Source organism: Branchiostoma floridae, chromosome 17 (genome assembly GCF_000003815.2).
Source record: "Branchiostoma floridae strain S238N-H82 chromosome 17, Bfl_VNyyK, whole genome shotgun sequence".
NCBI classification, from domain to species: Eukaryota; Metazoa; Chordata; class Leptocardii; order Amphioxiformes; family Branchiostomatidae; genus Branchiostoma; species Branchiostoma floridae.
In genome coordinates, this window is record NC_049995.1 from 4,092,502 (window position 1) to 4,116,132 (window position 23,631).

Here is a 23,631-nt window from a genome sequence, read left to right on the forward strand (position 1 = left end):
ATAGACCTAAAACGAGTTCAAAGCGGCAAACAAAAGACTGCCCATCATAATTAGCAGTACAACCAATGATAGCCTGCCAATTAGGAAATCGACCAATAAGTGAATGGCTGCAAATCCGTCAAAAATTTGCATTATTATGTTTTTATTTTGCATATCTTAAGGGACTATGGGATCAGTCTACACCACTCCAGATTGCTACATCTTTCGGTGCATAACACTACTTTATAATATTATTGTTCTATCTTATATCATGAAAATTTGTGTGGTTTGGGGGAAAACTAAATTGACCTGATTTTAGAAATAAGTTTTGTCTGTTTGCCTCGTCTTCGATCTATCATGGCCGCCGCGTGAGAAAGGTGTATAAATAAATAAATAAAAGTCCTATTTGAATGTTGGTATCCGAATATAGCTCCAGCTATACTCCGAATATAGGTCCACTTTTTGCACAATTTTAGATGGAACCATGGCATGTATATTGACAGAGAGGCTTCATCGTTGACTGAAAGACAAACACTGCATTCATGACATTATGATCCAGCGTACATCTGACCCACACCTTTATTCTTACAGTAATATTGCAACACATATGCATACATGTTAGGATGAACCACATTTGCACCATCTTAATTACTATGTATGTCTCCAATTGAGTATATTTTTCACCAGCGTTTACATCAACACCTTGATAAAAAACTTATAACAATAATGTATCTTTTTACAAGGCAGTTCAGGCACCATGTGTTAGAATGCGGAGTACAATACACCATTCCATATAACCCAGTACTGTGTTGCATTGCATTAGCCTAAATTTGTAAAATTGAAATTCTATTGATTTCTCGGATAACGAGAACACTTTATGTGCACGTTTTCGTAGTTACGTTCAACGTTTGTGGTGATGTGCCTAAAGACTGAAGTTTATCATTTGAAAAGTAGTGCTACAAAAAAAAATACATTTTCAGTTTATAACAATGATTTCCTCGTAGTCTAGTATAACCAATGTTGCCAATAGTATAAATACGTAGCTGAACAAATTGTTTTTCATGTATATAGAATGCTCACTTTAAAATAGAACAATTACTGTACACGTTCTTGTGTTTTAAGCTCTTCCTAATGGGCACGATAACGTGCATTTGTATTGTTGTTCAGACTATGTTTTTGTACTTTTCGTGGACCTGTGGCTGGAATGTATGTACACCTGAGAACCGTACGTTTAGACGTAAAGGATATAAACGGGATCATTACTGTACACGTTCTTGTGTTTTAAGCTCTTGCATTTGCTAATGGACACGACGTGCATTTTTATTTCGCTGATCGTAGGTTTTTGTACATGTCTCGAATCTGTGGTTGGAATGCAGACCTGAGAGCGGTACGTATTGACTTGAAGGAAATTGGAAAATTATTGTAGACGTTTGTTTCGTTTGACGTTACCCCGAATGGACAACGTAAATATATAGAGATCATCAGATCGGATTATTCAGACCAGGTTTTTGTACATGTCTTGAATCTGTGGTTGGAAAGTGGACCTAAGAGCGGTACGTTTAGACTTGAATGTCGGAGTGAGCAGACCGTTCTCCAGGCTGAAGAGTTCCGGATGGAGGTGGATGTCCTTCACCTGTGGAAACAAAAGTTCTCCGTAAAGTATAGAGTTTCTCGTATGCTTTGTATAGTTGTGTGCTTCTTTAAGTTTGTATGGACAGACAAAGACAAGATGGCACTGCACTCAAGTAACAGTGCCACAAAGTACAGACAGAAGGTAAAGGTACTCTTTTTGCCTCTCTGACCAAAGTCAGGTACCCATTTTTACACCTGGCTGAAGTGATGATGAGGAAGGTTGTGTAAAGTGCCTTTCCTAAGGGGGGGGGGGGGGGGGGCACAGCAAGTATCGAGTCCAACACTCTACCAGTAACGCAACAACAACGCTTTGTTTAGTTGTATATATTGTTTGTTACTACACAACACAACAAAAACAATCATAACCTCTCTGTGAGTTAAGTACATCTTCTTTTACCTGTTCAAAGGAATGCAGACCACGTTGTTGCCCTAGGCTGGTTACCTCTTCTAGAATGGCATTCCTTACAGCCTGTATGCGTGGAAAGAAGAAATTGTAATTAGAAGAACTTTGACCATTTTGTTGCAAAGATGTGTCAACTTTGCGTCGTGTATCAAAGCTTGAAGAGCCACATCGTCGTCAATGTTGTTATAGTGTGGGCTGACTCTGTCAGAAATTGCTGAATTGCGAGAATCTTACAACTGACTAGGTTCAATCACAAGGATCTGTAACGGTTGCCATTCGGCCCTCTTGTGAGCAATTGTCCCAGGTGTGGCCATAGGGCACAAAGAAGGACCCCGACACCTTTCCAATCACTGTGGGATTTTCTTGACGTACTCGAGGAATGGCTTAATTTCATATCCTATCCTAGGGACGTTCCTGTTCGAAGCTTTGTACTAATTTTTATGAGTGAAGTCAGGTACTTGTGAAGGACCTTTCCTACGAGAGAATCATCTGGGCATGTCAGAATCTGATTCTGGGTCAACTAATTTGATCCTTACGCCACATGATGCCAAAATTGAAGAACGTACAAAGCTGTAAACACCTTGTCCATCGGAGTATGTCAAAATCAAGACCCTAATTACGCCTCAAGATGTCAGGAAAGGAAGAATAATTGACGTATGCACAAAGTTGTCATCACCTTGCTCTTGCACAGCTCGTGCATCGTGCCCTCCATGTTCAGGTTGTTCTTGGCCCAACTTGGCAACACCTCAGGGTCGGGGACGAAAATACCAACACACGACGCCTGGGAATATACAACACCAAGGGAACGTTTTAGCAGCTTGTTTAGAATACATCACAATATACATCAATCCTTGCAACTTCTTTGATTTACGACAAATGTATATACGGATAAAATTTTCAACGACCACTGTCACCTTCTTCAGGATCAATACTGTATTCTGAAGAAGGTGACAGTGGTCGTTGAAAATTTTACCTGTGTGTACTTTTGTGTTGGAAGAACGTTTAGCATTGTACGATGATTACTATCATTGCACGGATGAGCTTCCATGATAACTATGATAAGATCATCTAACCTTCAGACTCTCTCCATGAACAAACGCCTGCGCCACCAGCGGGCTGCCTGTGTAGATACTCTCCACCTTCTCTGGAGCAATGTACTCTCCCTGGAGTTGGTGCAAAAAAAGATGTATAAATCCAACTGGTATGTGTATCATTAGCCTCCATAGCAGGCTCTCTGGGTCCCTTTTTCGTCTTTTTTTGGCTCATAATACAGTTTTGCTGGCCAGCAGTACAAGCGAACCAGTACAAATAAATGGCCAGCAAAATGTATTATGAGCCAAAATGACGAAAAATCCGGCCGGATATTAGGGCTGCTATAAGTGAGATTTAATCAGTCTTAAATCTAACTATTCTGTCATTTTTCTTAGATGACAAAGGGAAACGGAACTATCAAGAAAGTTTGACTTTAATAGTTTACCTGGGCAAGCTTGAAAATGTGCTTCTTTCGGTCAATGATCTTGAGAACGCCGTTCTAAAAAAAATTATCATGATACAAAATAACCGATGAAACATAAGTCTACTAAGGACACACAGCTTGAAATAAATAGAAATAGAATTCATACAAATGAACCAATGTCACAGGAATTGAAAGAACAGAATGAAATAAAAACCCAACTCAAAATTGAAGCAAATTGAGATGTAAGAACGTGTACACAAAAAAAAACGAAGGAATGAACGAACAAATGAACGAATGAATGGTCGATTAAATGGATACCGGTAGCCACTGCCCCACGTCTCCTGTATGCAACCAGCCGTCCTCATCAAGCGCATCTGCTGTTTTCTCGGGGGCCTTGTAATACCCCTTCATGATGTTTGGTCCTTTAGCGCACACCTGTCGTGAACATCACAATACTCATGGACAGGAAACACCCAAGTGTTGTCTTGTCTTATAACTTTCAATGGCCCAACACACGCCTTTTTGGAGTCGACTAGAGGCTTTTATATCGTATTTTTCGTTCCCCAAAACTGCCTGAACGGAAATGTGACATCAGCTTAAATACCGGTAATCATGGCACAGTCTAAAATTCTTGACGGAATGACGCCTAACAAAACTTTTTCTTTAATGTTCCTATTTCATTTACTACATATATGTATTAACCTGCAGCTTCTGGCTGAAATAGAATAGACCGCTGTACAAAACAGGATCCTTACATATTGATTTATACTAAGTATCACTTCATTTATGTTCCTTTGCATGATTTGAATTAGTATTATTAATTCTTTGTACTTATCATTTGTCTGTTTCTCGTTGTCTGAACTTTTTTTTGCAATTAGCCCACAGGCAAGAAGTTGCAATAAACTTATTGTACAGTTATTTATTTATTATTATTTATGTTAGTTTTGGAATAATGATAAAAACCGTATCCTTACCTCCCCCTGGTTGTTCTTGGTGTAGTAGTCCATCTCGGGAATGTCAACAAGCTTGATGAGATTACAGGTCAGTGGTGAGCCCACGTGACCTGAAGAAGAATAGATCAACATTGGCTAGAATTCCATATCAAAATGAACATGTACACCATTTAGCTGTAACGTTTAAACAATAATTCATTTTCAAGTTTTTTTAGATTTTCGTTCACTAGGAAAACAAAATCATAAAATATGTATCACGAGGCTTGATGCATTTCTGTAAAGCAGAAGAAATATTACTGTCACAGTGACTTACCGGTGCTGTGGTCACCAGGTATAGTGAAGGAAACTCCTGCATTCGCCTCTGTTTGTCCGTATCCTTCATACACCTGGGAAATAAGAGATAGCTTGTTTGTTCCTTTGTTATAACACGTCTTTGGCCGATGACAAAATGGGGAGTAAAAGTGGGAATAAAAATGAAATAATTTATCTACATAGAATCCTCTCGTATTTCACTGTCAGAACCAGAACGGAGCCGATACCAACTTCTCACGTGACACTCACGGACGGTCACGTGTTCTGAGCGATTCGGTACTCCTCAATGTCAAATCCCTCACCATAGAGGAAATTGAGTATTGTCAAACAAGGTAAACAGCTTACCGTACAACCAATAGAAAAAGCTTACCGTACAACCAATAGAAACAGCTTATCGTGCAACCAATAGGAACAGCTTACCGTACAACCAATAGAAACAGCTTATCGTGCAACCCATAGGAACAGCTTACCGTACAACCAATAGAAACAGCTTACCGTACAACCAATAGAAACAGCTTACCGTACAACCAATAGAAACAGCTTACCGTACAACCAATAGAAACAGCTTACCGTACAACCAATAGAAACAGCTTACCGTACAACCAATAGAAACAGCTTACCGTACAACCAATGGCCGCCCTTAGGAAAGTCATGGCTGCCTCCGACAGAGGAGCCGATCCTGTGATGATAGCCCTCACACGACCTCCCAGAAGATTCTACATACGTAAGGTATAACACAGTTATAATTACATGACATCAAATTCTCTTGGAACTAATTGAAGCAAAGATGTTTTTAGCAACCGATGATATCGTGGTAGGCATATGTTGAATAGTCTGTGAAATGCAAACTCCGGGGCTAAATTGGCTCCTCCAGTGGGTCGAAAGAAGCGTGATTAAATCAGGCTATATGTTGTAGAACTTACTTGGACTTTGCCAAAGATCAGCGTATCCCAAATGCTGTCACGTCTGACAATACCCCTGAAACACAAAAAACAATGTGTTAGTTAAAAGATTATTAATGGTAATTAGGTACATCATGATGATGATGGTATATCAAAAACATTCTTTAAAATCTTACTGTGATAGCTAGGTCGTACTTGTTGCCTTTATTGCATTGAAAAGCAATAACTTCTGTAAAAATTGACGTTAACGTTACCTTTTGACTTCCGCAGATTTGCTTCTCAAGGCTATCTCCAACAGCTTGGACTTGATGGCGCTACCCTGAACTCCTGCGTTTACCTGGGAAAGATATTGAGAACAAAACTAGATTCGAACCATTGTTCTGACAACAGGGTTGTTTGTGAATACGCTATACTCAAAACAATGGTCCATTTCGCTACAATTGAATCTGTTAGGTGGAGTATCGAATTTTCACGTCAACAACGCTAACTGCCTCTGTTAAGTAATACCAAGTTGGACTGTAGAAACTTGATAAAAAAGAATGACTATCAACTCTCCTATACTTAGTTCTTGATCTTTTCTTGGACTAATAAGCCTGCTCAAAACACGTCAACGTCTGTCACCGTAGTGCCGGTATAATCTGTTCATTTTCCAATCGGTCCAACATCCGGTCTACAGAATTTTTTTCAGATCCGTTATCCGGACCGGTTCAACGAAGCAGGTTTGTACCGGTACCCACCTCAAGAAAGCAAAATGCCGAACAATACATCTCCGTTGACAAGAGATGTTGAGAAGGACTATACCGGAATAGAATCGACATCGAGGACCTATTCTACCAGGTAAACCGACTTTACCGACCTTGTCATATATCTTGTACATATATATTTCATGGAAGAGGGCTACAGGAAGAGTAGAGATTGCATGTCAACACTAGTGAAGATTCCTTAATAAACAAATAAACGAATCTACTTTGTCATATATCCTGTTGAGCAGACGAGGGACCGACGGGAAGATGGTGGGCCGGAGTTCCCGGAAGTCATCCAGCAGTTTCTTGACGTCACCACCGAAGAATCCGATCTGAACACCGGTCATGAAGAACATCACCTGGAAAAACGGCGATGAAGGTTAGACATCAGGTAATAAGATACGCAAAAGAGCAATTACTCAATCAACTGGATATGATGTGGTTAACGGTCAGACGTTTCAGATGACATCTGTTATCTTTCGTCAGTGAATAATTGCTGTTTAGAGTATCATGTAAAAAGCTAGCATGGGTACAATCCGGATAGTAGTTCGTGCCTATGTTCACTTCAGATAAGCGATCCATACAGTGTATAATGAATTTCAGAGCTAGAAGCGACTGTATATAGTATAAAATGCATATAGTATAAAATGAACGCCGGAGCGAACTACTTTCCGGATCGTACCCAGGCTCTTAAAAACCAGCATAATTGCAAAATTTGCATCAGTTACAGTTTTGTTCTCCAAGATAGGGGTTAAACAATGATGTTGCAATACCCACATGTAGCGACCTCTCGAACTGGTGAGGAAGAGGCAAGTAGGACACGTGCATGTCATCAGGCCCCAGACACAGGTAGCCCTATACGAAAACAGTAATGCAGAAGTCATCATTACGAACATCTTAACAAGGCGGTATTAAAAGCATTAATAACACTCCTTCGGTAGTAATCTGTAGTTAGAAAACCATCCTATATTGCTACAGGTCACGGGTTGGGTACCAGTACATCATACCGGTACAAAACTGGTTCTTCTTCTTGGACCGGTACGAAAAAAACGGACTTGAAAAAAATCAGTGGGCCGGATTTTAAACCGATCAGAAAAGGAACAAAATACATCGGCAGGCGTCCACATGTTTGGGGGGCTAATACCCGTCCAAGAAGTGTATTCCTCTAAACAGATTACTTCGTAGCAAAATAGATCATTGTTCTGAGTATCATCAATTCACAGTTCAGTTCAGGTCCGGACCAGCTGGACCTGATCCTCTGCACCTGAACCGTACATGTACCTGAATTTTCTCTACCGGTATACACTCCTATACTCTTGGATAATAAAGATTTTATTCTTAAAGGTGATTAAGTTTCCGCAGGATTTCATGATGTAATCAAAGATGGTGTAATCTCTGACGATATCAGAGATGGCCACCGACCTCCACATGTTTCAGCACAGCACTGATGTTTGTGACGATGTTCCTGTGAGTCAGCATCACGCCTTTAGGAAGTCCTGAAAATGATGGAAAAAACTGTGATCCTGATGATTTGCACCAAGGTTCTGAAGTGTTTATCATTGACAAGAAGTGTCTTTTGTGATTATCCTCTTACTAGTGAATTAATGTGATAGAAGAGTGCTATCACATTTTTTCACAAATAGAGACAATATTTTATCTATTTTACCTATTACTAGTGACTTAATGTGATAGAGGGATGCTATCACAGTTCTGTCCTAAAATACTACTCAGGGCTAAATAAATGTGATAAATAATTACGTCTCTTTTGTGACAAATCATCGCATGTTCAGATCGAGCTGTAAGCCTTCAATCTCGTAGCTCTTCTTTGCTCCCAATGTCACAACGTTTTGTAACAACGTCCTAGAAAGTACACTTTACATGGCCAATGGAAAATACTTACTAGTAAGTCTAAATTGAATGTATCTAAAGTAGCTTAAACTTTAATTGTAACTTTTTTTTAATTTGCCAATCGAAACGCAAATTAAATATTTTATTGCAAACCCGTAGTTCCGCTGGTGTAGCAAATCGTCAGCAGGTCTTCTGGACGAGGTGGCTAAGAAATAATACAAGTTACTAAAAACAACCAAATGAACGCTAATGCTGAAAACAATTGACTCTGCCATCATCAAAGGTTTTAGTCTTATAAGCATGATATAGTTTAACTGTCTAGTAAGTTCACATGCTCTCACGTGACTTCAATTGACCAATCAATTGAATTGTTTCAAGTCAGACGTGTAATGTTTTTGACTTAATAACAACTCTGACCTGCTAGCGCGCTCTTATAGGTAAGTATAAAGTATAAGTTTATCTATGCAAATAATGTTAGTAATAAAAGTAACTCACAACAGCTTTGTGTGTGTTTCTCCTTCCAGCCTCCTGTTTTAAAGAAGAAGAAAAATACTTGTAAGATGAAATGCCTTTTAAAACTTCTTACAAAAAGTTCCTGTCAAGTGAAGAATTTTCATTGGTCACCAAATCAATGACGAAACAAGCCCATACCTCCACGTCATCAAACGTCATCACTTCAACGCCCAATGAGGTGGCTCGTTTCTTCAGGTCATCACTGATCTTTTCCATGACCACGATTCTCTTGACCACAGACACCTCCTGGGTTATGTCGAGGATGGAGGCTACCTTCTTCTCCACGTCACATACAATAGTATGGAGATTTCCTGAAAGAAAAGGTAAGCAGTCGGAACTAGGGGTGGGTACCGGTACACTACCGGTACAAAAACTGCACAACTCCGTCCTGAAAAAATTTGGTGGACCGGATGTTGGACACACGTTTCGGGGCTTACCGATCGAAGAAAATAACAAGACTGAAGTAGACAAGTTTTCACATACAGGTCTAGGTTCAGGTCCGGACCTGTCGTCGGAGGTTACCCTCCGTCACACTAGAGTAATCAGATTTCTGGGTACCATCCTCTGCAGTTACATTAGTGTCGCTGGCTCTCTCTGTTCGCAGGTCACCGAGTGAAGCAAGCTAAAAGGGAGAGCTGATGATAACTACGGAGGACGGTAACCATGCTTTTAGGCTTCACCTCATTGACGGCGTGCGCAATCTGGTACAACATGTGGTAATTGCAGTACGGAAACACACAGAGAGACAGGCAGACAGACAGAGAAAACAACACAGTACTATGCTCTCTTGAGGTTTTGCTGTATTTACTTACTGTTCTATGAACATGTGGAACGATACAGATCTAGAGTTATGTTGTAATATTTTCCAGTCACATTTTCCAGCTTGTGCTCTTTTTAGTGCCAAGGTCAATGTTACCCCTCACCCTGTTCGATGACAAACTTGATGGCCTGTGATCCCAGCGTGTCATACAATGGAACAACAACCATGGAGAACGCACTGCATGCCTGCTCAGCAATCACCCACTGTGACACAAAAACACAATTTGTGAAATTTGTCATCAACTTTCACAGAGACGGAGGACGTTACAGGCTTCTTTGATTCGCTGATGACGTCACGTGCAAGGCTCGGTCTTTTCTGTTGTCGTGTTGGATTGCAGTTTAGGTTGTGACAAAAATACTTAATTGACGTTTTACTCTAAATCAAGTCGAAGTGTAGATGGAGTTACAATCGTAGCAATCATTGAGAAAACATTTTACTGACCTCTGGACGATTCTGGGAGAAGATGGCGACAAAGGTGTCCTGTCCGGCAGATAGGCCCTTCTCCAACAGACCCGACCCGAACCGGAGGGCCCTGTCGTGTACCTGCACCAGAGAAAACTATCATCAGCACAAAGGAACAAGTGAAGGGTTCTAACATTTTCCAGATGTCCATCACCAAGCCTACGGGTATACTGACCTTGAGTGACCCTACCACATACCCAATATCAGTCAGCTAGTTTGTGTGAATACACAACGCAAACACCGTTGTTCGAGGCTTATATTAAATAACGGCCCCTTCCGCTATAACGGGTCGCAGAAAACAGTATTTATTCGCGACTTGAAAAAGCCGTTCCAATTTTGAGATTGTATAACTGGGCAGGCAAACTTATTTCATTTTCACATATTTTGTACATTGTATTTCGAACTGTTCAGTTTTTGATTGTGCACCCTGTCATAAATTTTGAGGCGTCAAAATCTCTCACTTTGGGGTCCCTAAGCATATGTAAATCGAAAGTTGTTCTTCTACCAGACAAGGCTACCATCTGCATGGTTGAGTCATGCAAGGTCAAAGAAGCCTGGGGTATTCTGATACCAACACTGAATACGTTAAATTTTCATCAACAGTTCTTTTGTGCCGATGACAATTTGACTGTGAGATGGCGAAAGATCAGCAACATTCTTCTTTTGTGCAGTCAGACCTTGTCCTCAAAACTACCGTTACATGGGGTTGAGTGAGTCTATAGCTAGTAGCCTGTGCCTGGTACTGGTTGATGATTAAAAGTGCTGACACAACATGCCAACTGGACATATCGTTTAGACTGCTGAGTTCTGATCGCCAAAGAAAAAGCCCATATCGCGATCGTTCGATGCTAACATGGACCGGAAAGGGCATGGCTTGTGATTACATTTCTGCCTTGATTTTGATTCTTTATATTCTTTAAGTAACACATATTTTGTTTATAACGTTATGTATAACCCTTTTTACTTACGTTACTCATGCTACAATCTGCTATACCCCACGTGCACACTTCGATCAAAGAATATGTGTTGATTTTGTAGACTGGGTCCAATTGAAAAACAATTAACTCGACAGCGTCAAAAGGATCTACCCAGCTGAAAAGTCGATAATGAAAATAAGCGTTCAAGCCTGTCTTACTGAGACATATAGATATGAGTTATATCATAATATTTATGACACCTGTTGGTATGTCATCCACTGGTAAGGCTCATTGGGTGCTGCTCGCCAGCCAAGACAACGTCCTGTACCCCCTGTGGAAAAATGTAAATAATGAATAAAGTAGTTCTAAATGTTCTAAGTACAATATAATGTATCTTCTATAAGGCATTAAACAGTGGCTATGTTTTCTCAACTTTCGAAACTTTCTAAGAGTGCTTTTTGTTGATCATTCACATAGCGCACTCACCATGTTGTTTGTATATGAAGGAAAGGAGGCGCTATAGACTTCTGAGTTCTACTATAGTCACGTGCCAGCAAGATCATGTGACCAAAGTGATGGGTCATTAAACCTGAGGACCGCAGGAAATTTTGGTACGTTGTAGTTTCTTTCTGTTTGGAGCACAAAAATTTCTGTGTTTATAAGTATCATGATACGAAGGAGGGGATAGGATATATACAGTAGAAGCCGCTTAATTGCACGGCCAATTTGCCAGTGAATTTTGTGCAATTATCCGGCTGGTGCAATAATGCGAAGTTATCTTGCTGGACCGTACCGGTTTGGGATTTGGGCATTCCGTGCAGTTAACAGAAGTGTGCGTTAAACCGGTGTGCAATTAACTGGCTTCTACTGTATATATATCTATAGGATAGACTTCGAAGCATTCTAGTCACTTGTCCGTACGGTCATGTGACCAAAGTGATGGGTCATTAACCCTGAAAAGAAGGCTGAAATGTCCGTAAGCTGTAGTTTCGTTGTACTAGGTCGAAACTTTCCATTACTACAAGAGTTTAGTCCGACATAACTTTAAAATCAGACAACATTTTAACGAAGGAAGAAAAGGACAGAACGAACCTGTTAACCTGATACCCCTCTGAAACCCTTCGTAAGTGGTGGTGACGTCATCGTAAATGTATTCGAGCAGTTTCCCATCCTTGCACCTGGTAGAAATGCGAGCTCCGTCCTGACCCTGTATCGGGGATAAAAACTTTAATTTAGGACTACTAAAGTGTTGTTTTGTACAAATATGTTTGTTTGTTTGTTTGTTTGTTTTGATCTGTGTGCAAAACTATTTGAATATAATATAGTGGCATCATATAGGGCGGAAGATAGATTAAAATGATAAGGGAATGTTGGGTTGGCTCATGAGGTCCAAAGTTGTGTAGGCAAGAATTCGAGAGAATTTCACAATAAAACATTTTTATTTAAGGACACAATTCGAGTTTTCATGCAATGAATAAAACAAGAGATTCACAAAAATGTATGGTGGGGATATGGAATCTTCGATTTCTTGATTTTGCAGGAATTCGCGAGAATTTCACAAAAATGAATAAGACAAGAACATTACAAAAACTCCAAAGGTATACTAGGGCTGTGGGGTCTTCTATTTCTTCTGTATTTGGGGATACAATGTTGCTTTGTGTTGAACATTTTGTGAATATTTAGCGTGACAAAAACGCTACTCATAAGTCGGTTTTCTCACGCACGTAAAATTAGCTTGCCTGACGAGTCTGTGGGCTCAATGACAGGCGGTTAGCGGTTATAATGATAATAATGATAAAAATAATGATAATACATCTGGTATATCATTTTCAGCCAGTAGGTGCCCATTTTTTTTAGTAATGAGGTTGATTTAACGTGCTCGAGGCACGGAGGCTCCACGAACAGGTACCCCGTTTTACGCCCCTTCCGAAATACGAATTTGTGCTACGACCGGTGTCGCAGCGATTTCGCCCCCCCCTCCCCAATTAATTACGAAAAATTTCTATCAACGCTTCAAAGAAAGCCGAATCATAAAATCATCGGTATTCGATAGTTCGACGCCGAAGACGCAAAAAAATGACTTCACACATACTTAAATTCGCTTTAAGTGACCATATGCACACATCGCTACACATACACATACTTGGTCATACTTCGCACGCACACACACGAGCGCGAGATTTTGTATTTTCTGAAGAAGCTTGTTTTAGGAATCCTTAAATTCTCACACTGTGCGAAAGGGTGTCATTTCCGGACGTTTCTATGTTTGTATACATCCGGATCGGGACCGTTTCTGGATATATCCGGACAATATCCGGACGAAATCTGACATGACTCCCCTGCGTTTTCGGATAATTTCAGGAGTCCGGAACGGGACCATTTAATTCCTGCCTCATATCCGGAATTCCAGTAATGGAACGTTTTCGGACTCTTTTGAGACAAAACACGTTCCGAATATTTCGTATATATCCGGATAAATTCAGGAGTCCGGAACGGGACCAAATAATTACGTCTCATATCCGGATTTCCAGTAATGGAACGTTTTCGGACTCTTTGGATACAAATCACGTTCCGAATATTTCGTATAAATCCGGATAATTTCAGGAGTCCGGAACGGAACCAAATAATTACGTCTCATATCCGGATTTCCAGTAATGGAACGTTTCCGGACTCTTTGGATACAAATCACGTTCCGAATACTAGTTTCGTATAAATCCGGATAATTTCAGGAGTCAAGAATGGAACCATGTGATCATGTCGCATATCCGGATTCAAAGCAATGGAACGTTCTAGGACTCTTTGGAGACAAAAGACATTGGCTAATATTTCATGTTTTCTGATCACGTCCAGAACTTTTACGCCCCGGAATGGTCGCATATGCTGAGCATTTCCGTATTCCAGAATGGGACCGTATTATCATGTCTCATATCCGGATTCCAAATTATGGAACGTTCTCGGACACTTTGGAGACAAAACACGTTCCGAATATTTCATATTTTCTGAGCGCGTTCGGGGCTATTACGCCTCGGAAAGGTTGCATAAACTAAAGATATACTTAAACATCATAGGAACAATACAACACATTATTTCAGAATATCCAGTAAGTTTACGATCATGCTAAATACCTAATATTTAACGTTTCCTGTCCGTTTTAACCCCGAAAATGCTTACTCGGTAAGGCTACATTTTGTGAAAGCTTTTCAAAGACTTTCCTGTATAAATCAGATGACACAAGTATCACAACAAATACATTATGTGGAGGAACAGATAATGTTAACGTCAAGGGGCAAATCAATATGCATTTGTCTCTTAGTCATACGAAGGAAGTTTTATATATACATGTCCATTTTGTATTGTATATTTATATGTCTGTGGCCACGATATCAGCTTCGCTGCCTAGTGCCCGCAGTGTGTTGTCCTGTTACAACTTGAATAAAGAAAGAAAGAAAGGAAGTTTTAGCTCACAAAAAGTGAAGCTCGAACAAAGCCAAAGTTAAACAGTTCAGACAATCACTGTCAGATCCAATAATATCAAGCCCAAGTCAATAACATCATAACAAAACTGATCAGTTTAAATGTACAATATCAAATGTACAGTATCCGACACAAGTCTAACGTTATATACCATACAATCAATATTCGTAGGATAAAAATGTAATTGCGAAATCAGTACGACAGTCCATTTTCAAGTCCTCTATAAGTCCGTATCGTGTTGACTGTGGAATCATCGTCCGGGGAGCCCTCTTCTGCGTCTTTGTGGTAGTGGACGATCATTGGCGACGGAAGATGCTCTGGCAAGACCCCGCAATATCGACGGCACGTCTCGAGGACAGCCCGCTCCGGCACTGTCCGTCTTCAGAGTAGAAACAATTCTGGCAGGATGCAACGGCACCGGGCACAGACTGTCGTAAGTGTTACGAGGAGGTAGGCCTCGGTCGTCGGCATGGCAGGACAGGCGATTGAGAAACAGGGGCTCAGCGGCTGGAATGGAAAAGAACGGCTTGTAACTGCCCCGAACCCATGAACGGTACATGTAAAATTATTCAAACAACACGGCCATAACAATCACAGCAGGACAAGACGGGGACAAAGGCAGGAATCTGGAGTCGGCTATCATCAAAGGGCGAGGGCCACACAGATGGCACAGATAAGGACCCCAAAGAACGAATGGAATTTGAATATGCACACAATCACATTGGTCCTAGTAAGGAGATTACAGTTCCTCCTTGGTTCTATAAAGATTTAGCCAGCCAAAACAATAGGACAGAAAAGTTTAGAAGCAACCGTTACGGCTCTTACAGCACAAAATAATATGAGAATTTAACTAACTATGGAACGGGCAATTTGTAAACAAGCCGGGGATGACATGCGGGGGTTCCAACTGAAAGAGAAGTGATCTATCATACAACAATCTTTACAAAAAGATCACACTACTAATTATTAAATACACAAAACACTAGGAAGGGATAACAGACATTGCTGACAGACATATACGGAACTAAGAACGGTAACTGCTATTTATATACAATCTATGTACTAGAGAGCTACACTACTCACTTCTTCAAGTTCTTGGTCCGGTAGCGGCTAGCGGCGGCGACAACTGATGTTCAAATCTACTAGTAGTTTCAAACCTAACTGCTGTCACCAGCTGGTCTACTATTGGTCTAGTCAAGTCATGTGACTTCCTAATATGGTCTTGTTACCTAAGGACTCCTCCAGATGGTTCCAAGCAAGTTAGTGTCATCCATCATGCCTGTTTCACAGAAACACATGGCATTGTGCATTATTTTTGTGAATAAATGCATCATGTACTTACCAGTTTCAAAGTTGTACACAGCAGCAAACGCTGTGGCGCGGTGTAGGCTGTTATCTGCAGCGACTTCCCCAGTGCCTGGCGCACCGTTGACATGCCAACGCACTGGTCTGCTCGGCACTTTGCACAGCTTGCATAACCGCTTTACGAGTGCCTCGTGATATTGTCCGGATATGGACCATTCCCACATAGCAACGCTGGTATTCAATATCATGAGTGACTTTTTGTCATGATATTGTCCGGATATGGATCTATCCCAAACTGAACCGCTGGTGTGGAGTGTTTTGACTGAACTTTGTTCAAGATATTGTCCGGATATGGATCTATCCCAAACTGAACCGCTGGTGTGGAGTGTTTTGACCGAATTTTGTTCAAGATATTGTCCGGATATGGACCTATTCCAAACTGCACCGCTGGTGTGGAGTGTTTTGACTGAACTTTGTTCAAGATATTGTCCGGATATGGACATATCCCAAACTGCACCGCTGGGGTGAAGTGTTTTGACTGAACTTTGTTCAAGATATTGTCCGGATATGGACCTATCCCAAACTGCACCGCTGGGGTGGAGTGTTTTGACTGAACTTTGTTCAAGATATTGTCCGGATATGGACCTATCCCAAACTGCACCGCTGGGGTGGAGTGTTTTGACTGAACTTTGTTCAAGATATTATCCGGATATGGACCTATCCCAAACTGCACCGCTGGGGTGGAGTGTTTTGACTGAACTTTGTTCAAGATATTATCCGGATATGGACCTATCCCAAACTGCACCGCTGGGGTGGAGTGTTTTGAGTGAATGTTGTTCTTGATATTGTCCGGATATGCAAAGAAACAATAATACTTGACTCATAATTGTTACCATCGCAAAAATTGTTTTCTGTGTCATTTGATTGTGAATGTCGATGTTAGTATATTTGCACATGTATATGGTAGCTTAAGCTTCAATTACCAGAAAATTAAAGAGTAAACATACATCGACATCGGGCATACTCGTTGTAAAATAAAAACACATATACAGAAACAAAAACGTTAATGACGTGTATTTGACAAGATAGAAACCTTTTTAGGATACCCAACAAAGCAATCTCAGATTCAAGTATGACAAGAAAAGTAATTTGTTAACCATTAAGTGGTCCGAAAACTGATCTCTGGAATGTTTCTGTTTTGGACATCTGTCGTAAATGGAACGGAATATGAATTTGGAAGGAGCGAAAATTTCGGCAAAAAATTGCAGTCTTATTTGTTCAGATGCGCAATAAAACAATCACCGATTCACAATTAACGTATAGAATACCTTTATCAGTAACGGTCAGAATATGCTAACTCCAAATCTGTCCTAAAATCCATGGAATATCTGTCGCGGATATGTCTCGTAAATGGAAGGAAAAGAAAATAGTATGAGTTCGAAAACATGAAACGTCGCTGACACGTATTCGGAAGAACGGGAAATTCTATCCGTCCGGGCATGTGCCAAAACATTTCATGACTCATGACATTCTGAGACATAATGAATATGAAAATGTCATCTGACAATGGCCCAGAAAAAATGCACATCATGTTTCGTGCAAACTCCTAATTTGTCCGGATATTCCTTAACGAAATATATGGACCTTGGATATGCAAAGAATGTAGAACATATCACGTATTCGGAGGTAAGAAACGTCAATGGCGCGTATCTTGAAAAACAGGAAAGTCTTATTTGTCCGGATACATAACAAGACAATTCCTGACTCATGATATTTCCAGATATGGGATATATTGAACATCGTGCCCGGACGCAGTCCGAATATTTAGCATGTCCAAAAATATGTCAACTCCGACTTTGTCCGGAAATCACACCCTTTCGCACAGTGTCAACACAGAAAAAAGAACTGAAAAACTGACCTTAACCTCCACAGACTGGTGATCAATTGGACACGGCGGTTCGATCGGAGACGGGCGGGAGGCCAGGTAGTACGCCCCCGCCGCCACCGCAGCGGCGCCCGCTGCGAGTTTCGTGGACGAGACGTTCAGGATACTGTCCATGGCTGTACTTATGTTGTCTAAATGGTAAAGTCATGAAAAAATTCAACATTACGTGCAGACTTAAAGCGCATTCCATACAGTAGTACACTGAAAGACGAGTCTGAAACGGTCATAAAATCAGGTGTTTGCATGCTAAATAAACAAATTAACATAACACCCTCGAGTACCCTCCCTCCCTGCTCCCTCTTTTCTACTTCATTCAGACTAAGATTTTTCGTCTACCTTCCTTTCATCCGACTTACATGTATAGTGGCGATGATTTTAAAGGCCAACCGTACTTCCTACACTCTAAATACGGTTACCTACACTGTTTACATACAGTAGCTCCCGGAGTTGAAACACGGGTTTACGGCGCTTTTGATTAATCAAGTTGCAACTCGAGAACACTGTGTAACAAAAACAAGATCGCAAGACAAATCTACTTACTTAATCAAGGAGCTTTTATCAGTGATAAAAGCTCCTTGACTTAATAGATGAAAGACTAAGCCACTCGGCGAAAGTGAACTATAACACTGTCTAGAACGGCATGCCAACTCACTAAACTCCGCCAAGAGTTACCCCTTCTGCAATGTGGTGCCTCTTTCCAAGATTTTCACCCTGCGACCCTAGAGCTAGAGCGGTCTAGTTGTTGTCTGGTCACATTCTTTCAAGGACTCAGTCTTTTATGTGAAGCCAGTGGTGCCGTAAGGGACGGTACAGGATAGAGGGGAGAGGGGTTGTGGTGAAAAAAATACACTAGGTGGAGTTAATGTAGAGTCCCTTCCAAGTCACTGCGAGTTTTTAAACAATACTTGTGGCTTTTTAATAAATTGCTATGAGATTGTTATCAATTGTTATGAATGTTCATCAATATTTCGAAATAAAAAAATAAACAGCTACTAAGAAAGCCTTCAGCATGAATCGTGGATTTGATACTTTTTACGAATTATAACGCATTATAAATGTATTTAAACAGTATTTTCACAAACATCCTGCTAACTTTTCACGTCAATTTGATGTTCAGAAACTAACTTACTCTATTCCCCGTTTTAGACCTTTCCTATGTTTGGTTGTGTCATTTTCACATACTTACACTAGTAGCCCACTGCATCTCTAGCTGTCTTGGTCGGTCCCTTAAGAACAAAAATGCACCCATTCAAGACATTGGGTGACCTTTGACCCGAAGGCTGAAGCTTTAAGTTACGGGGTCAAATGAGGACAATGATGGGCAAGAGTGGGTCCAGATTCAACAGGCCACACGAAGTATTCTATTAGAAAAAATGGAACTTTTTATCACATATCGCTCTAACATTTAAAATAAAAAATCGTAGATGAACCCAAAACAAGTTTGATCATGAAGTCGGCATGTATGAAAATCCCACACATAATAAAACCGGATCTTTCTTTCCGACAACAGTGCCTGCACCAAATAATGACAAGTTGTCAAAACACGAGTGGGGGGGGGGGGGGGGTTACTACAAATACGTCAACATAACAGAACTAGAAAGGCCGACATTTGCTTAAGAGCAAATACAGCATATTTCAGCCATACCCCTTCCCACGCAACATTGGACTGTTCCAAATCACCCCTGCGCAAAAATGGAACATCCTCTTAACAGTACATTATCCCCCAAAGTGGACTGGTATTGTGAATTTATTCCAGGTAAAAACAGAGCTTGCTTCTATTTTTCAGAAAATGACAATAATCACACTTTCCATTCAGAAAATTTTCAGTACGATAACTAGGTGTAAGTTTTAAAAAAGTATAAGCTCCTTGTGATGTGGGTACATTCATTATTGCAGTGAAATTTTTTTTATTCAAGTAGGGCATACGATTTAATAATTATCAAGCAGGTGCAGGTACTGTAGGAGCGTTTGTTTTCTTCAAGCTGTAAAACTGTTAAACTGTTTTACTTTGTATGCAATCAGCCATCGAGCCTATTATTATTTTAGTTTAACAACTTCCTGCCAGACCCGGAAGATACGATTGAACCTTGTTCGAGGATTTATTTTCGTCTGTCTGGTCAGTCTCTTCATACCCTCGAGGCTGGCGCTGAGAGTGTTTTATTGGGCTGAAACTCTGGCAGTTTAAAGTTACTTACAATTTAAATGTTCAAACTTTATGTCAAACAACAACAGCACTAGGAAATGTGGCCACTATAGACAGGTGGTCACTATAGAGAAAATGCTGATCTATTGACTAGGAGCCATACGTTACACATGATCATTAATGATATAAACATTGCACAGGTAAGCCAATTGTTTAGATGTACAATTAAGTTCAAATAATTCTGAAGAGAAATATTGATGAGAAAATAATCATTCTCGCCACTAACTTATAATTACGTATCAAAACTAAACGCAGATTTTCTAACTAACGCACCTTTCGCCGACTTCATCAAAGGACCGCCGGCTATCAATCAAACACGGCTGTTGATTAGACTTAGAGTTTCAAACAGCCATGTGCTGTGTGCCAGTTGACAGCGAACTTCATGCTACGTGATGTTTTACATTGCTTGGACCTTCTTTCCTACAGCGGTGCTTCTACAAAATATTTAGACTATAACACTGAGTCCCACATGTTTTATAGAATAGAATTTGACGCAGAACAGCGTTTTTTGCTGGGTATTTTTCTTGAAACATGTTCGTGAGAATATCAGCGAGGCGGCGACGTAGGGATATCAGACCGTCAACAAAAGTCGCACGGCGGCTAACGGCGCATCGAAGATACTAGCGCTATAAATAAGCGCTTCAACTAAGGATGGCAACCCGTACAATATTTTTGTATACTGTTGAGCTAAGTAAAGTTTGTTGTTTATGAGGTTTTAGTTGTCTTTGAAGCTTTGACCCGAAATATTTTAAAGTCAAACTGCTGAAGAGAAGTAAGTGACTGCTACGATTATCGTAGATATGGCCCTAAAAAAACTGATAAAAGAAGCCTTCTCAATAGTCTAAAATGCAAGAGCTTCCGGGGGGGCTTCGCCCACCTGGGTCCCCCCCCCCCCCACAGTGGCCCTGCCCCTGGACCCCGCCAGGGACATTCGGCGGCCCCCGGACCCCTGTCCGACGCTTTGAAAAAATCCTGGCGAGAAGTCTGTACGGCCTGAGTCTTCAAGTTAACGTATTGTGTGGTCCCGCTTATGAATATTAATTAGCCTTCGCTTTCCTCTTCGCTGATTGGCTGAACCATTAATTGAATTAACTCTTCCTGCCGGCTAGACGCAGGTGCAGATGTCGGCTCTGTGGGGTGAACGTCCGAAAGATCATGGCATGGAGAACGAAAGAAAACCAATTTCCCCTAAAAAAAAGTGCTGTAATTAAGCCTTTTACAGTACTTTAAGCCAAAAATTTTACTTGGATCATTTTACCAACTATCTTATGCCTATCTATACCAAATGTTACTCATACCAGGGTACAGGGGTGCAAAATATACCGTTATAAGACCGTCAACAACAGTCGCACGGAGCTAACAGCGCAGCGAAAATACCATCGCTAGCGTTTCAACTTCGGATAACAAGTTATAAGTACTGTTGAACTCAGTAACGTTAAAGTTTGTTTTAGTTGCCTTTGACGGTTTGACCTGAAATAGTGTTACGCTAAACTCCTGAAGAGAAGTTATTTGACTGCTGCGAATATCATAGATATGCCCCTAAGAACTGATACAATATAAAGCCTTCTGAATAGTGTAAAATGCGAGAGCCTTAGGCGGGCTTCGCTCCCCCTGGCGGGAACACTGCTATATACGGGATCATGAGGCCCCGCTTATGAATATTAATTAGCCTTTGGCCTCCTCTTCGCTGATTGGCTAGGTCTTTGATTCAATCAACTCTCCGGCTGACGCGCACAGGTGTGGCTCTGTGCGGGGTCACGGAAGGTCACGTCAGGAGGCCAAAAGAAAACAAATTTCCCCTCAGAAAAGTGCCAAAATTAATCATTTTAAAGTTGTTTATGTCAAAAATTTGACTTGAATCTTGTTACCAAGTATCTAATGCCTATCTATACCAAATTTCAGGTCATTTAATTGTAATACCAGGGTACAGGAGCCAAAAGTGTCCTTTTTTGGTCAAAAATTGGTCAAAAATCCTAAAAAATAAGCCTTTTGTTGCACTGTACACCAAAAGTGTTATTGAATTTATATGAAGGTATTATCAAGGCACATCTGTGTCAAATTTCAGCTCATTCGGTTGCAATACCAAGGTACAGGAGCCAAAAGTGTCCTTTTTTGGTAAAAAATTGGTAAAAAAAATCGCAAAAATAAGCATTTTGTTGTACTGTACACCAAAAGTGTTATCGAATTTATATGGGGGCATTATCAAGGCACATCTCTGTCAAATTTCAGCTCATTTGGTTGTAATACCAGGGTACAGGGGCCAAAATATACAGTTTTGGTCTAAAATTGACCAAAAAAATCTCAATAAAATCATTTTAGAGGCAGATATGAAAAAAACTGAGAAAAAAGCATCAAGGTATTGGCCCATTCTACCCCTGTGCCAAATTTCAGGTCATTCTGTCCAGGAACGGCGGAGATGAATCACTTTGAAGATTTGACAGGAGAAAGAAGAAAGAAAGAAAGAAAGAAAGAAACATTACGAATACAATATATTTCACCATACTATGTATGGCTGAAATATAATCACCATACTATGTATGGCTGAAATATAATTAACGATAGGCAAATTGTCAGCACTCAAGTCAAGTCTTGTGACTGAAATAGCTCCAAAGTCGACAAAAAACAAACACCACACTGGGTTCAAACTCCAAGGCCCATGGGAGAAAAACATTTTAAAAAAACCTCGTGACCCTAAATGTCGAGCTCCATGTTGGTGGCGATGAGAATACTAACAGATAACAACCATCTCTGTTTCACAAGAAATATATACATGGCTCATCTCATGTTGAATATTTGTGGTAGGGAGTTGTACCTTTTGTCAAACTACAGGCGAGCCAATAGACAACTTCAGTCGGCAGCCTAAAGCTCTTTAAGCCGTCTACACAACAATCGCAAGCCCCTGGGGTCTGACCGTGCTTTATACTGTGCTGCTGTAGTATTGCAACCACCTCGCGGGGTTTCTTCGTTCGTATTTTCGACGGATTGTCTACAAAACTGGTTGCTGACGAATCATACATATGTACATTTCTTGTTATGATGTCAGTTAATGTATTATGTAAAAATATATTTCTATATGCTACAAATTTCTCAAGGCGGTCGTTCCACAAAAAAGAGTGCAATATATTTATGTTTTCCAAGTTTTTTTCCTGCGCTAATATATTTGCTATTAACCTAGTTATATGGAGATTGCGATGATTCGTTTACGAGGCTAAACGACTTTTCGGAAGCCAATTTTTTTTGTACAACATGTTTTTACAAGGTAGACTGTGCTCAGAGTCTGTAGATATGTGACTGTACGTGTGAGGGTGTTGTTAGTTGAGTTGCCAGTCAAACATTGCTGCATTTTCTAGGTCGAACTTGTTTACAAAAGACGCGGTCAAGCGAGTGACTCCGCTCCTAGCAGAAAAACACAACAGTCACCCTCCCCTTTAATTCGCGACAGCCTAGCACAGAAGACTCTATATAAAACAGTAAAAAATTGAAAACTGAACTAAACCCTTCAACAAGTCTATGGCAAGTTTTATAACGTACCTTTGGTTCAGGTGATCAGACCTCAAAAGCGGCCACGTATCCCCAAACAGTTCGGACTCAGTCAGAGACAAAATCCAACACGTACTCTTTCTCACCACCGGTCTTTCCCGTCAAGCATAATCTTCATCAAATTAGCGATCGGTGTCTCTTTTGGAGGTTATTGAGCATCAAAAGTGTTGGTATTACAATGATGCGACAGGCATAATGAAACCCCTTATGTTAGCCCAACGTTC

The 23,631-nt window shown here is 40.6% G+C and overlaps 2 protein-coding genes across 3 annotated transcripts; both read right to left on the minus strand.

Annotated features, from left to right (window-relative positions):
• Positions 1 to 540: 540 nt before the first annotated feature.
• LOC118404512 (long-chain-fatty-acid--CoA ligase 1-like) lies at positions 541 to 23,631 on the minus strand. 2 transcript variants are annotated; one of them, XM_035803636.1, is made up of 23 exons: positions 23,399 to 23,631; positions 17,638 to 17,795; positions 12,033 to 12,147; positions 11,201 to 11,271; positions 10,003 to 10,104; positions 9,665 to 9,764; positions 8,880 to 9,052; positions 8,724 to 8,756; positions 8,382 to 8,433; positions 7,803 to 7,876; positions 7,158 to 7,235; positions 6,605 to 6,739; positions 5,892 to 5,974; positions 5,659 to 5,713; positions 5,356 to 5,451; positions 4,737 to 4,809; positions 4,445 to 4,533; positions 3,789 to 3,905; positions 3,492 to 3,545; positions 3,088 to 3,177; positions 2,691 to 2,795; positions 2,009 to 2,080; positions 541 to 1,612 (listed from the first exon to the last, which is right to left on the minus strand). In XM_035803636.1, the coding sequence occupies exons 2-23, from the start codon at positions 17,776 to 17,778 to the stop codon at positions 1,475 to 1,477; spliced, it is 2,046 nt and encodes a 681-aa protein (XP_035659529.1). In that variant the 5' UTR covers positions 17,779 to 17,795; positions 23,399 to 23,631; the 3' UTR covers positions 541 to 1,474. The 2 variants fall into 2 exon arrangements, with proteins under 2 accessions (XP_035659529.1, XP_035659530.1); XM_035803637.1 differs by lacking the exon at positions 23,399 to 23,631 and adding an exon at positions 18,317 to 18,480.
• On the minus strand, positions 14,644 to 15,958 carry LOC118404513. The gene is made up of 2 exons (XM_035803639.1): positions 15,757 to 15,958; positions 14,644 to 14,921 (listed from the first exon to the last, which is right to left on the minus strand). The coding sequence occupies exons 1-2, from the start codon at positions 15,941 to 15,943 to the stop codon at positions 14,665 to 14,667; spliced, it is 444 nt and encodes a 147-aa protein (XP_035659532.1). The 5' UTR covers positions 15,944 to 15,958; the 3' UTR covers positions 14,644 to 14,664.